The sequence below is a fragment of the Heteronotia binoei genome, chromosome 11 (assembly GCF_032191835.1).
Source record: "Heteronotia binoei isolate CCM8104 ecotype False Entrance Well chromosome 11, APGP_CSIRO_Hbin_v1, whole genome shotgun sequence".
NCBI lineage: Eukaryota > Metazoa > Chordata > Lepidosauria > Squamata > Gekkonidae > Heteronotia > Heteronotia binoei.
Window position 1 is genome coordinate 10,746,610 of NC_083233.1, and position 15,548 is coordinate 10,762,157.

Sequence of the window (15,548 nt, forward strand, 5' to 3'; positions counted from 1 at the left end):
GCCCAGAGCCCACTTGAGGGAGGGTGAGCTAGAAATATGAATGAATGAATGAATGAATGAATGAATGAATGAATGAATGAATGAATGAATGATGAGAAGTTGGGCCTGAACACACTGGCTCATCGATGTGGGGGAGACGGGATTCCCTCCCCATGAGTTTTGCAGAGCCCCCCTTGTCATATCTAAAAGTCAAAATGTGGCCTAATCTGTAGATTAATCTGCAGATTGAGGCCAGCCTGACTTAAAATAGATACTTACACAAACTTGGGGGATCCTCCAGGTTTACAAAAAACCCTGAAAACCTAAAAATATTATATTGGAGGTGTTAAAACTCCCGCCCCCCCAAAAGAGCATTGCCTGAGCATGTGCAGACAATGTATTTACCTGTGCCCGGGAGAGGGAGCAGTGGAGTCTGGGAGCTGCTCCAAGGTTGGCCATGTGGTGGCCATGTCCAAGGAGCCCCTCTAGGTCCAGAGTGGCCCCCAGGCACCACTACAAAGGCCAGGAGCTGCACCGGTTTGGGGGGTGGGGGGCTGGACCGGAAGAGAGTCATGCTGGGACTCAGAGGGCAAGGGGGAATAGGATTCGTCCCCACCCACAAATCTTGTGGGCCCTCACTTGTAAAATCATGGATCCCTCTACCCCAGGATCCTTTTTACAAAAGCAACCAACAGGATGACCAAGAGACATAAGAACATAAGAGAAGCCATGTTAGATCAGGCCAATGGCCCATCCCGTCCAACACTCTGTGTCACACAGTGGCAAAAAAAACTTCACACACACACACTGTGGCTAATAGCCACTGATGGACCTGTGCTCCATATTTTTATCTAAACCCCTCTTGAAGGTGGCTATGCTTGTGGCCGCCACCACCTCCTGTGGCAGTGAATTCCACATGTTAATCACCCTTTGGGTGAAGAAGTACTTCCTTTTGTCCGTTTTAACCTGTCTGCTCAGCAATTTCACGAGTTCTTGTATTGTGAGAAAGGGAGAAAAGTACTTATTTCTCTACTTTCTCCATCCCATGCATTAGCTTGTAAACCTCTATCATGTCACCCCGCCGTCGACCTTTCTCCAAGCTAAAGAGTCCCAAGCATTTCAACCTTTCTTCATAGGGAAAGTGTTCCAGCCCTTTAATCATTCTAGTTGCCCTTTTCTGGACTTCCTCCAATGTTATAATATCCTTTTTTAAGTGTGGCGGCCAGAACTGCACACAGTACTCCAAATGAGACCGCACCGTCGATTTATACAGGGGCATTATGATACTGGCTGATTTGTTTTCAATTCCCTTCCTAATAATTCCCAGCATGGCGTTGGCCTTTTTTATTGCAAACGCACACTGTCTTGACATTTTCAGTGAGTTATCTACCACGACCCCAAGATCTCTCTCTTGGTCAGTCTCTGCCAGTTCACACCCCATCAACTTGTATTTGTAGCTGGGATTCTTGGCCCCAATGTGCATTACTTTGCACTTGGCCACATTGAACCGCATCTGCCACGAAATCAAGGACCTTATAAGACCCTTATAATCAAGACCCTTATAAGCAAAGCATAAAGGGACCAGCCGCCCCCACCCCCACCCCACCCCGTTAGCCCTCCCGAAGAAACTGCGCATCTGAGCATGGAGGGCTGATTTTCACTATCAGGCCTAACAGCAGGGGCTGTTTCGTAGAAAAAGAGGTGGTGGAGCTCATCCAGGGATTGTTATGCAGCTGCACCTACTATTCAGTGGACAAGGTGGGGAGGAGGAGATGGAACTCTCAGAAAGATTCAGGAGCTGCTGCTGAATTCAAGGCCTGCCTAAAAGCCATCCTCAGTGCATTTCTCCAATCTCCTTTTCAGATCATCTTAGCTAGTGTCCATTTGGGGCAGCCAGTGAATGGCACTGAATTCCAAAGTGTTGCATGCAGAAGTATTTCCTTTTGTCTGCCTGAAATCCAGGCATTTCATTGAGTAGCCCTGAGTTGTACCGTTGTGGAAGAGGGGGGAAGGCTGTCTGTCATTCCCCCCCCACACACACACACACACTTTCTTGGCATCATTGCAAAGGCTATTTCAGGCTAACTTCAGCAGGCCAGCTTCACAGTTGCACAGGCTGCAGTTCAGGTGGCCTTAGTCAAGCACTACGGTTGCCATGGGCCCAGCAAACCCTCTCCAATCAGCCGCTTTTTTTGATCCCTTAGGAAGAAGCCTTTTCCCTCAAAACATGCATTTGTTGTAAATGAACTTGAAGCTTCTCTGAGGGAGGGGGGGAAACAACTGCATCCTATAGACCTGTCTTGCGATAAAAAGAGTGAAAAGTCAATTGCTAGTCCTGTCTGGGGAGCTTAAATCCTTTCCAGCGGACGCCACGATGCAGCTACTGCTGTTTGCACACACACACACACGCACACACCCTGTTTCCAGCCATATTTCGTATTGCATCATAAACCGCTCTGCAAGCAGCACCATTACATTTTGCAGAAAGGAGAAAGAAGGGGGACGGAGGCAGGTTGTTTCGAGCCGTTGCTTTTTAACGGCCTTTTCCCTACATTCAATTTGCTCCGCTTTGGTGCCCGATAATGGCGTCTCACACAAACGAACTCTCTTTCCGCAGGTTTTATTTGGGGAGAAATCAAGGAGATGTGGGACGGAGGCTTCAACGAGTATGTTCACGACTGGTGGAACCTGATGGATTTTGCAATGAATTCTCTCTACCTGGCAACCATCTCCCTGAAAATTGTCGCATACGTCAAGGTACCGTAACTTGGAGCTTGTGCGCCAAGCCCTGAGCAGCAGCAGCAGCCGTTTCCAAGATCATGAATTTCTTCTGCCTTTGCCTCCTACTTGGTGGCACATTTTGGGCACCGCACAGTGCAGTGCAGATATAATGCTGGCTCCCTGTAAGTGGTGGCTGACCTTGAGGAAAATGTACTTCTCTCTTTCCAGACACAAATCCCCTCCTTCCTTTACCTGCGGCACGGTTCAGAGTTAAAGCTGCAGCGTGTTTAATGCTTGCCACGGTTCTCTCTTAACCGTGGTTTAGGAGTCTGCTTCGAATAAACCCTGGCTTCAAACCTTGTTTGAGACGGGAGCCCGGGTGAGTGTTAATTGTGCCAAGGGATGCATAGCTTATGCCAGTGGAACACTACAGCAAGTGTAAAACTAGCAGGAAAGAGGGGGTGAAGGAGCGCACCATTCTCTGACTAGCTCTCAGCTTGCAAACTGTGATTTGCAGGGGACTGTCGTTGCACCTGCACCAGGAATGTATCTTCTCGTGTGGGAGCAGGGAGACAAAATTGGGGCTGCTTCTCTACCACAATCTGTATGGCATTTCTCTGTGCTACTATTGGTGCATGGCATTTGGGGCAGCCAGTGGAACAATTGCTTTTTTGCAGGGTGTTTTTTTTTTTTAAATAACCATGAAATTACAGAGCAGCATCAGTAGATCTAGTACAACAACGAGAGAAAAATAAAAAGATCATGAGCAGAGAGCAGGAAGGGATGTGCCAGTGTTGGGCTCTCACGACCCCTTTTTACATGCCCAGGGCAGTGCCAATCGCCACACTGGGGCCAGGAAGGAATTTTCCTCCAGGCCAAATTGGCCCCAGGGGTCACTGGGGTGTGTGGGGGGCGGGGGTGAAGGTAGTTGTGAATTTCCTGTGTTGTGCAGGAGGGTGGGCTAGATGATTCTTGAGGTACCTTCCAGCTCTGCGTTAATAGCAAAGATGGCGAGGGGTCTGGAGAGCAAGTCCTCTGAGGAAAGGTTGAAGGAGCTGGGTCTGGTTAGGAGGCAGCTGAGAAGTGATATGATAGCTATAGTCAAGTGCTTGAAGGCCTGTCATAGCAGAGTTGTTTTCTGTTGCACTACAATGTTGAACTGGAACCAGTGGACTGAAAGTATATCAATTCCTAAAGAGTAGAAAGAATTTCCTGACGGTTAGAGTGGTTCCTCAGTGAAACAGGCTTCCTCGGGAGGTGGTGGGCTCTCCTCCTTTGGAGGTTTTGAAGAAAAAGTTGGACGGCCATCTGACTGTGTGACCCAGAGTGTTGGACTCCAGGAGCCACTGGCCTGATCCAAGATGGCTTCTCTTCTGCTCTTACGACAGTACAAGGATTCTGATCTGTCCCAAGAGCCAAGTGGGAGGTGGTCTCTTGGTCTGGTTGCATTCCGAGCATCGGAGGGGAGGGGCCAGAAGGTCAGGGCATCTCCAGTGACCATTCAGAGTATTATTTATTTGTGTATTTATTTAGCCCATTTTTATTCCGTGTTTCTGCCCACTTGGGGTCCCCAGAGTGGCTCACATTAAAAAAATTGAACGATTAAAAACATTTAAAATGATAAAATAATTCAATGAAAACATATTAAAAAAACCAATACCAGAACCAGGAAGGGGGGCCAGGAGTAGTTACTGGGGGCAGGCCAAAAAGTCTTCACCCACCAGCAGAGGACACAGGAGAGAGGGAGGGAGACGGATCTCCCTGGGGAGGCAGTACCAAAGACTTGGCACCACAACCGAGAAGGCCCTTCCTCAGGCCTCCTCCCCTCCAACCTCTGATGCCAGGGGCAACCAAAGCAGGACTTCCAGCAGTGACCGGAGTGAAGAGGCAGGTTTCACATGTCTTGATTCTGCACAGCAATCTGCAGGATGCTGGCTTTTCCCACAACAGCCTTGCGAAGTAGAGTAGGCTGAGAGAGCGACTCGCTCAAAGTCACCCAATGAGCTTCATGGCTGAATAAGAAATTAAACCTGAATCTCTTGAGACTTACACTTGTCCGCGGTGACTGTCACTCTCCACCTGGGAAAAGGCAGACTATAAATCTGCAAAATAAATAAATACCAGCTGCACCACACTAAGTGGGAGGGGGCAAGGCGAGCGGCTCTTGTCTCAACTACACGTACCTTCCAGTGCCCACGCATCAAGCACCAGAACACACAGCCAGCCGTTTCATGGGCTGCACCCAGGAAGGTTCCTTTTTGAGCTCTTCGGATTGGAGCAGCAGGATTTTCATGGAGCTGTCCAAATTTTCAGCTGAAAGATATTAAGGAGTTCTTGCGTTTGACTCAGGAGTAGGCATAGGTCTGAGCCACGACAGGCGTGATTTGATGGCACATTCCCGTGAATTGCATTTGTCGTTCTGGATGCAGCCCTCAGGCTCTCCGTTTCCTAAAGCTTTTTTTTTTACTTCCTGCTGCTTGTAATGCAAGCAGAAAAAGGAGGTGAAGCCCCAGGAGGCTAAATATTTTACTAGGCAGGCAGGAGGCTGCGCACGAGGAAAGCTAGGGCATCGATGCTCTGGCTGGGAGAGACTGGTGCCAAGGCCCACTTGAAGGCCTAAATGTTACGGCGGCCCGATGCACAATGCGCACTTCTTAGAGTGCAGGCACAGGAAGCCGCTTCTCCCCAGACAGGGATTGCCACACAGCAGTAAAAGATTGCCTCTTTTCTCTGAGGCTTTGAAAGCTGCAGAGGCAACGGCTTGTGCTGTTTAAATGATGGAGCCTGAAAGAAAGCACATGTTGGCAACTTGATGCACGCTGGTTCTTCTCGCAAGGAGCGGAGCCTGAGCTGAAGCCCTTCTGTGTGGCTGAAGGCTGTTCCGCGAGGCAGGAGTCAAGTGGCACCTTTAAGACCGACCAAGTTTTATTTAGAACGCAAGCTTTCATGTAATAATATAACAATAATAATAAAATTCTATTTATACCCCGCCCTCCCCGCCGGGGCAGGCCCAGGGCGGCTCACAGGGTGTGGCAAAAGCCATGTTAAACAACAAAACAATCATACATTTCTATACCATTTAAAATTTACCATTAAGTTTACATAATATAAAAGTCTAAAATCAATCTAAAATAATCTCATCTCATTGCTCTCTCAGTTATATTGATGTTAGTGATGCTCTCTAAGCACACTTCATCAGATGAGGGGATCGGGTATTGTGGGCTGAAATACAAGCAGTTTGTTGATGAAGTATGCAGACTGCTTGTGTTTCAACAAACTGCTTGTATTTCAGCCCACAACACCCGATCCCCTCATCTGATGAAGCGTGCTTAGAGAGCACACGAAAGCTTACGTTCTGAATAAAACTTGGTTGGTCTTAAAGGTGCGATTTGACTCCTGCTTTATTCAACTACTTCAGACCAACACAGCTGCCCACTTGGATCTGTCTAAAGGCTGTTCTGTTCCTGCTGCCTTTGCGTTCTCAGGAATAGCTTTTCAGTGATGGTTAGCTTGTTTGCCTACAGATGCCCAGTGAAGATCCTGTAACATCGGCAGGCGGCAGGCTCAGGACGGACAAAGGGAAAGGCTTCATTTCTCAACAAGTAATTCCGTTGCGGAATTCACCACCAGTGGCTGCAGTGATGAGCAGGAGCCGGTGGTGGTGGAAAGTCCTGTCAAGTCACATCTATGCTGACCCCATAGGGATTTCAGGGCAAGAGACGTTCAGGGGTGGTGTGCCATTGGCTGCCTCTGCATAGTGACCCTGAACTACCTCGGAGGTCTCCCATCCAAATACTAGCCAGGGCTGAGCCTGCTTAGCTTTATTATTGTTGTTGTCGTTGTTGTTATTATGGCAGCAACAGCAATAAAGCAAATAGGAGCTTAAATTAAATACAACCGGTATAAAATTCTTTTGAAATGCCTCTGTTCTTTGGCAAATAATTTAAAATAGGCGACCAGGTTCTTTTAAACTTGGTAACCATTGCTGGTGAAGGCAAGGAATTAAGATTAAAAATTAGTTTGGCCAAAAGCTCTTGTTCCCAAAGTCCGGAGTGCCGAGCCGAAACCGATGGAGATGAAGGGGATTTCCATTGAGAAGCGGTTGCAAGTTTTGCAGCCGCTGGTAGGATACCAATAACCGGTTGTTTCCATGTTCCTCTGAGCTCCTGAGATCTGATGAGATCCAGGCCAGGCCAGTCCCCCATAAAGGGACACAAGAGATGTCACTGGAGAGAGACGCCACTTACATCCCCGCAGTGATCTAAATAAAGCCAGGCTTGTTTTTCTTCTAAATAAGGCAGATCCCTCATTCATGAGTTCTGCTTCACGAGTAAAATTAGGTAATTTAGGATTCCACAATTGGGGGAGGAATTCATATGAGGCAAATTTTTATAAGCATTCCTAGCTTTGTCCCCCAAATGCATTCTAGATTGTTTTCTTTTTTGGACATTCTACGGCATGATGTGATGTTAGACTTTGGGAACAAGAGGGTTTAGCCAAACTAACTTTTAAGCTTAATTCCTTGCCTTCACCAGCAATGGTTACCAAGTTTAAAAGAACCTGGTATCCTCTTTTAAATTATAGAGAGGTTTCATTTGCAGCATTCGTCAGGAGTAAGACAAATCAATTATAGAGGCACTAAATGTCACCAAATTTATATATATCCCCCCCGCCCCCGGCAATACAAATGTAATCCCTGAACAGTTCTGATTTTCAGAGGCCTGCCGTTATGTTCCAAGGTGGATTATGACCATCACAAAGGTGAATTGATCATCTCGGAGGCACGATTGATTTATAGACTAGTTGCCTCTCCCCACGCTTGTCTCTCCTCTTCATAAGAACATCTTGCATTATTACCTTTTGCCTTTTGGGGAGGTGGCTAAATAACCTCTCAGGCTAACCTGTGTCTCTGATGCTGGAATCTTTCATCCATTGCAAACAACCAAAGTTTGTGGGCTCTACCGTTTTAATCCCAGAGTTTAGCTGTACAATGTGCATCATTTCCATTCATTGATTAATATGAGCTGGGTGATTAATTGTTGCTATTTATAGGAATGGGAGGTTCAAATAAAGCATCTCTGAACATGTGCAAAATGCCTTTCCTTCTAGGGTGAGCAACCCTGACCAGTCTTCAAGGTGGATTAGGATTTAGGGAGAAGGATTTCCACTTCAGAATGTAATTTGAAATCCAGTAGGTCTCCCCACCCCCATCCCAGATTAACTTCTAATTTTTTTGTTGCTTGGAATGCTGCTTTCAGTAGTTTCCCATGGGTGGCTAGAACTTTAACACAGGACAAAGGAAAAATGTGTCATTGACTTGTTAAAAATGGTCCGCTTAGAATCTGTCCCTGAAACTGCCAAAAGCGATAGATCTGGGCAACCAATTGACTTTGATGAGTTCTTCTTCTTCAGGGTTCAGCATAAACACTGGTGAAGAGCCATGTACCTTTGGGATGTGTGCCAAAAAGGCTCTGCAGAGTTTGGCATCTAACAGTACCTTTACAGGCTTCCTCTTCTCAGCCTTCTTGGAGAAAGGCCCCGGGAAGAGTTAAAAGCACAGCAGTCTTTTCCGTGCCGTATTGTAAGGGCCTTCCACAAATCAAGTTAACTTGAGTCTATCCGTGACATGCACGGAGGCAGAGAACAGTTTGAAATGTCAGAAGCAATCAGAGGCCATGCAGAAATGCATTGGTACAGGACTCCACTTCTTCTATACATGGGAAGAATTTATTTTTTTAATCCAAGTTTTAAAAAAATCTTCAGGCCTCCATAGAGAGATTTCACTTGTGGCATTTGTCTGGAGTAAGACAAATCAATTATAGAGCCACTAAATGCCACCAAAATTATACATCTCCCCCCGCCCCTGGCAATACAAATGTAATCTCTGAACAGTTCTGATTTCCAGAGTCCTGCCCTTATGTTCCGAGTGAGTGTAACAGCAGCAAAGAACGGTTTCAAAAAGTCCCCGGTGTATTCTCTTGAAATGTCCAGATCGTTTAGCCTGACCTTCTGTAGCATTTGATGCCGCTGTCGGGTTATGAACTCCATGTTAGTCTGTCTCAGCCAAAGCAGAAGGCTTTATGGCACCTTGGAGCCGCCTAGGACAATATCAGAGCAAGACCCTGAGCGGCACTGTCACATGGATCTGACAGGAAGCACCAAGCTCCCACATGGTGCTGGGCTCTTGTTCTCGTGTGTGTTTAGTGCTGAACGTGTTCTTGTTAACAGCCTTGTCCAGGCCTCACAAACTGAGGGCCGCGGCTGCCTTGAGCGAGTCAATCCATCTCATGTTGAATCTTCCTCTTTTCCTCCTGCCCTTGAGTTTTCCTAATATTATGGTCTTTTCCAGTGACTTCTGTCTTCTCATGATGTGACCAAAGTACAATAGCCTCAGTTTAGTTATTTTAGCTTCTAGGGAAAGTTCGGACTTGATTTGGTCTAGAACCCACTGGTTTCTGTTAGTGCATCTGAAGGTCCTTTGAGTCCGTGCAGGAGATCCTATGCGGCAATGCTTCAGTGGTGGCCCTGAATCTGTTGACACCCACAAACCCACCACCTGGGTTGCTTGCACTGTTGGGTTACCCCAAGGCTTTTTTTGGTAGCAAGAACTCCTTTGCATATTAGGCCACAACCCCTCTGATGTAACCAGACCTCCAAGAACTTGCAGTAGACCCTGTTTACAAGAGTTTCACAAGCTTATGCATGGGACAGAGAAGGCAGAGAACGAAGTGCTTTTCTCCCTTTCTTACACTACAAGAACTCGTGGACACTGAATGAAATTGCTGAACGGTCGGGTTAGAACGGATAAAAGGAAGTACGTCTTCACCCAATGGGTGATTAACACGTGGAATTCACTGCCACGGGAGGCAGTGGTGGCTACAGACATAGCCAGCTTCAAGGGGGGATCGGATAAACATATGGAGCAGAGGTCCATCACTGGCTATTAGCCACAGCGTATCGTTGGAACTCTCTGTCTGGGGTAAGTAATGCTCTGTATTCTTGGTGCTTGGGAGGGGCACCAGTTTGAGGACTTCTAGTGTCTTAGCCCCACTGATGGACCTCCTGATGTCACATGCAGTTTTTGGCCACTGTGTGACACAGAGTGTTGGACTGGATGGGCCAGTGGCCTGATCCAACAGGGCTTCTCTTATGTTCTTCTGTGACACAGAGTGTTGGACTGGATGGGCCATTGGCCTGATCCAACATGACTTCCCTTATGTTCTTATGTGACACAGAGTGTTGGACTGGATGAGCCATTGGCCTGATCCAACAGGGCTTCTCTTATGTTCTTCTGTGACACAGAGTGTTGGACTGAATGGGCCATTGGCCTGATCCAACATGGCTTCTCTTATGTTCTTATGTGACACAGAGTGTTGGACTGGATGGGCCATTGGCCTGATCCAACATGGCTTCTCTTATGTTCTTATTTTCTGTAATAAGGGCCCTGTAAGCTCTTGGAGGATTGGCTACATTGGGGCGTGTGACCTAATATGCAAAGGAGTTCCTGCTACAAAAAAAGCCCTGGGTTACCCTGTTAGAAAAGGTATCTGCCCTTCCACATACCAAGTGAGAGTCATCACAAGATCACTGTGGACAGACCGAACTATTCAGAACGGCATGGCTTGGGAAATGACACGTTTGCAACTTTATCTTGGGAAAAGGCCAGCGTTTCAAGAGGAGCATTCAAGTACTGAATCGAGAGCATGAGGAACAGCCAGGCATGGGAAACGCCTCGTGCATCTTCCCACGGAAAGCCTGCTCAGCGGGGGAAGGGGTGGGCTTTGAAAAGTTGCTGAGTCCCTCTCTGTCATTTCGGGTGTGCTAGAAGGTGAGGCTGGCGAAACGGGAGCAGTCTAGATTGAGGCGCTACAGCATGCGCGGCTTGCTGCGCTGTTTTTGTTTGCGCGCTGCATTTATGTGTAGCCCACCGTTCTCCAGAATGGGGACCCAAAGAAGCTGACGTTGTTCTCCTCTCCTCTATTTTATCCTACCAACAACAACCCTGTGAAGCAGGCAAGGGCGTGACTGGCCCAAGGTCACCCAGCAGGCTTCCGTGGCACAAGCAGGAAGGCCGGGTCTCCTAACCTGTCCCTTCAGCCACTACACCCTGCTGGCTTTCCAGTCTTTAGAGAGAGCCAGAGTGTCAAAGAGAGGGGAGGATTATCTTCTGCAGCTTCCACTTGGGGACTGGAACGGTGAGGCAGGGGACCGTGGAGTGCTTCTGCCTTAGGCATAGGCCTCCTATTAACCCATCCCCAGCAGGGAATTACCCACCTCCAGCCCCAGTTTCCCACCCTTGAGGGGATGGAAAACTGGCCTCTGCATGGTGACCTAGGAATTTCCCATCATCTCTATGGATAAAATCATAGAGACTAGGGGAGGCACTTTAGAGCAGGGGTGTCGAACTCATTTGTTATGAGGGCTAAATCTGGCATAAATGAGACCTTGTAGAGCTGGACCATGTCAGATTGGGCCGAGCCATGTCAGGCCAGGCCGTGTGTTTACCTATTTAAGATTAAGGAACAGAGATACAAATTTTATAAAGAACACAGGCAAACAAAAATATATTTTTTAAAAAAACTTGAAACATGCTTAAAATAATAGCACTCCTTGGTCTTAAAGATGCTTTCTTTGTATTTCTCCCATGGGATCCAGGGAACTGGGCAAAGGAAGCTCTGGCTCTTTCCTTCCTTCCCCAGGGGACTGGGGGTGGGGGGAGAAGCCTCAGCCAATAGAAGGATGAGAGGCTTGGCTAAGAAGCTCTGCTCTGCAATTGAGAGAGCCTGGCAAAGCAAGGTATTCCTCCACCCTTCCTCCCCAAGGGAGGAGCCTCAGCCAATGGAGAAGATAGAGGCTTTGCTCTGAAGCTCCTGTGCAATTGAGTAAGCCTTGCAAAACAAACTGTGAAGCAGAAGGAAGCAAGATATAGGGAGAAGGAATCAGATGACAGCCAGTTGCTCAGGGGCCTGATGGGAGCCCTCCAGGGGCCTGATTTGGTCCCCGAACTGTATGTTTGACACCCCTGGTTTAGAGCATGAGGCAGCATGCCCTTTTGACCATCAGCTGGCTTCCATGGCAGAGTCTGAACTTGGGTCTCCCAGATCCTAGTTTACACCATGGTGGTTCTGTGCACCAAACCGACGGAAGATGTTTCAACCACACATGCTTCCAGAACTCTACTGCAATTTCACTGGTTCGTTTATATTTGTGCCCCAGTTTTCAGGTGAGGTTAGATCCCAAAGCAACCGTTAAAACTGCCACTCAAGATTTAGTAGAAGGTCTTAGGGATGCATCTGTGGTTTGTGGCGATCCCTTCTGGTCTCTGGCTGGCATTGGAGCAATGCAGGGCCAGACATAAATGAGACCTTGTAGAGCCAGGCCGTGTCGGGCCGGGCCTTGTGTGTACCTCATTAAGATTAGGTAGCAGAGATACAGATTTTATAAAGAACACTGACAAACACAAATATATTTTTAAAAATATATAAAAAGAGAAAGGGAACGGAAGGCCTGCAAGCAGTCTGGGATCCTGTGAATCCATTCTGCTAAAGTGGCACTCCCCCCCCCCCCCACACACACACACACACAAACACACAAGGAACCTTCCTGGAGAGCCGGTTTGGTGTAGTGGTTAAGTGTGCGGACTCTTATCTGGGAGAACCGGGTTTGATTCCCCACTCCTCCACTTGCACCTGCTGGCATGGCCTTGGGTCAGCCATAGCTCTGGCAGAGGTTGTCCTTGAAAGGGCAGCTGCTGGGAGAGCCCTCTCCAGCCCCACCCACCTCACAGGGTGTCTGTTGTGGGGGAGGAAGGGAAAGGAGATTGTGAGCCGCTCTGAGGGTGAGATATAAATCCAATATCTTCATCTACCTCACAGGGTGCCTGTTGAGGGGGAGGAAGGGAAAGGAGATTGTGAGCCACTCTGAGACTCTTCGGAGTGGAGGGCGGGATATAAATCCAATATCTTCATTTACCTCACAGGGTGTCTGTTGTGGGGGAGGAAGGGAAAGGAGATTGTGACCCGCTCTGAGACTCTTCAGAGTGGAGGGTGGGATATAAATCCAATATCTTCATGTACCTCACAGGGTGCCTGTTGAGGGGGAGGAAGGTAAAGGAGATTGTGAGCCGCTCTGAGACTCTTCAGAGTGGAGGGCGGGATATAAATCCAATATCTTCATCTACCTCACAGGGTGTCTGTTGTGGGGGAGGAAGGGAAAGGAGATTGTGAGCCGCTCTGAGACTCTTCGGAGTGGAGGGCGGGATATAAATCCAATATCTTCTTCTATCTTCTTCTTCTTCTTCTGTGTCACAGGCCTTTTGAGACAGGGCTGGGAATGCCTATATTGGCAGAAAGTTGGGTTGCCAACTGTGTCTTGAGAAATTCTCAGGGGGGGGGGAACCTGGGGAAGAGATAGGGATAGGTGAAGGCAGGGGATTCCCTGCTTTTGCTCCTGCCCACCTGTGGCCAGCTGGCTGGGAGGAAATTCCCCCCACCTCCACCCCCCAAACAGTGACGCCATGTGCAGTGTGCTGATGTAACCTGACAATGGTGCCAGAGTGTCGTTCATGGGGGGGGGCGCAAAACTCTGCTTTTGGGGGACAAATCTCTAGTTTGTGGCCAGTTTTACCGTAGAGTTTTGCCAAAAAGCAGTGTCGCCCCTGATGTTGCTAACATGTTGGATGTCACTTCTGGGTATGTGTCGTGCAACATCCCCACCCACTCCTGGAATGACCCCTAGATTCCCCCACCAGAGTGACGAAGGGATCCGGCAACCCTGCCTCAGCAGGGTATAATTGATTGACATTACGAACAGTCCACTTTTCTTACTGGGTCCCAAAGCAGCTTACACAGAGAGGGTTGATACACTCAAGAGGGTGGGACGTTCAAAGAACAGTGAGACACGATTTTGATTGCAGAACCAGCCAGAAATCTGAAAAACAGAACTGAAAGCAAAGCACAAGTGTTAATGTGACGCATTAAATGGTTACATAATAGGATCCAATTTACAGTCAATTATGCACAGTGCGTAAACGATAGTCCCTAATAATTTATCCAAGTAACTTTGTAAATCGTTTTGTACAGTGCTACCCTGTTTCCTTTGCAGAAAAGCCCTCTTCAATAATTATTTTGTTATGCAATAATCAATCACATCGTTAACTGCATAGTTTGCAGAAAGCCAGGAGGGCGGGGGCCTTCCTCCTGACCGCCTCAGCCATACCATTCCACAAGGCAGGGGCCACAACGGAGAAGGCCCCTGTCCAGGCAGTTGTAGATTTTGCCCATTGGCAGGTTGGCACTGCTCAGATGAGCAAAACTGTCATGGCCAAGGAGCATGGGGGAGAGACAGAGGAGGAGCTGTTTCCTCCAGGGGAACTGGTCTCTGTCATCTGGAAATCAACTGTAATTCCAGGAGGTCTCCAGGCCTTACCTGGAGGTTGGCAACTCTAGCAGAAAGAGGTCTGCCGGATTCAACCAGTGGCTTGGATGATGGTAATGATTCCAGCTCACTGAAGGAGCACTTATACCAGTACTCTGCTTCTTCCGCCGCTTTATACTTTGTACTTGTCAATCCCACCCCTGTTGGCTCAGTAAACAGTCCATCAGTTTCAAGAATGGTTTGGTTTATTAAAGCATCAGGAAAGATAGTGACTCCACATTTGGCTTGAGTCAAGGCTGAAGTCAATGACTCAAGCATACACTTTATACTTTGCAAAAAGGTGTGTGAATGCGAAAGCTTTCTGCCCCCCCCCCCCCAACACCCCGGTTTCCACAGTCCTGATCAAGTTATTCTCAGAGCCCAGGCTGGTGCATAAACATTGACAACACAAAGCAAAACACTATGGTTCTCAGGGCACCTCTGCTGGTATATACATCTTAGCGTGTGGAAGGTCATCCATTTGGAAATTAATAGGCCACATCGCCGGCAGACTAGACTTCCCCAATGTATGTGTTCAGCAAAAGAGGCAGTAGGAAAGATATCTGTTCTGTTTATTTGTGGAAAGAATAAGGTTTGGATTAAGCGAGTTTTTCGAGAAGGAAAGTCTGGCACTGCAGAAGCTGATATTTCAACAGCAATGACATTCTTATTAAAGCAGAGCGCTACTTAATACTAAATTACTGCATTACCATCAGCGGCCTCAGCTTGACGCTGAAATCGGTGGCTGAGGCAAGATAACACTGCGAATTATCATCCTGAAGGGCCATCAAGGTCGGGACTTCACATTATCTTGGCAAATTGTGTGCCCTGCGCATAACCGGTGGTGTGCTGAGGATGTGGAGGTGGGAAATGGGGGGAGGGGGCTGACACCTTCTCACTCCCACTCATTCTCTCCCAGAAGTGCCCTCACTGGAGGCTGTTTTATCCTCTCTCAGAGGAGGAGGAAGTCGAGTTGGGAAATTCCTGGAGTTTTGGGGTTGGATCCTGGGGAGGGCAGAGCTTGAGGGCAGTGCCGTATGCCGAAGAGCAGGAATCCCCATCTCTTTTGAGCCTGTAGTCACCTCTGGGATTCTGATGCACCATGGTAGGTACAGCCCCAAAATGGTGTCTACAAAATGGCTGCTACAGAAGCCACAAAATGGCTGCCACAGCTTACCTTCAATGACACAGTGAAGAGCATTGTGCTGTGGTGACACCGGTTGCAAAAGCAGTGTCTTTAAAAATTTGCACAGCCAATCAAATCTCCATTGGCCGGTCAGGAGTCTTGCTGGGTAAAAATTCCATCTGGCTCCACCCACTGTCTAAAAGCACTTGGCAGGCTCCAGAAAAGGTGTTGGCAGATGCTGTGGTGCCCACGAGTACCATATTGGGGACCCCTGCCGTATTCTCCCTTCAAAATCATCTTATTTTCT

The 15,548-nt window shown here is 48.0% G+C and overlaps 1 protein-coding gene across 1 annotated transcript in view; it reads left to right on the plus strand.

Moving 5' to 3' along the window:
• The window catches only part of TRPC5 (transient receptor potential cation channel subfamily C member 5), a 222,750-nt gene that overhangs the window by 153,173 nt on the left and 54,029 nt on the right, over positions 1 to 15,548 (plus strand). Inside the window, 1 exon segment of the mRNA XM_060249986.1 lies at positions 2,597 to 2,736. Within this exon segment, the coding sequence (XP_060105969.1) occupies positions 2,597 to 2,736 (140 nt within the window).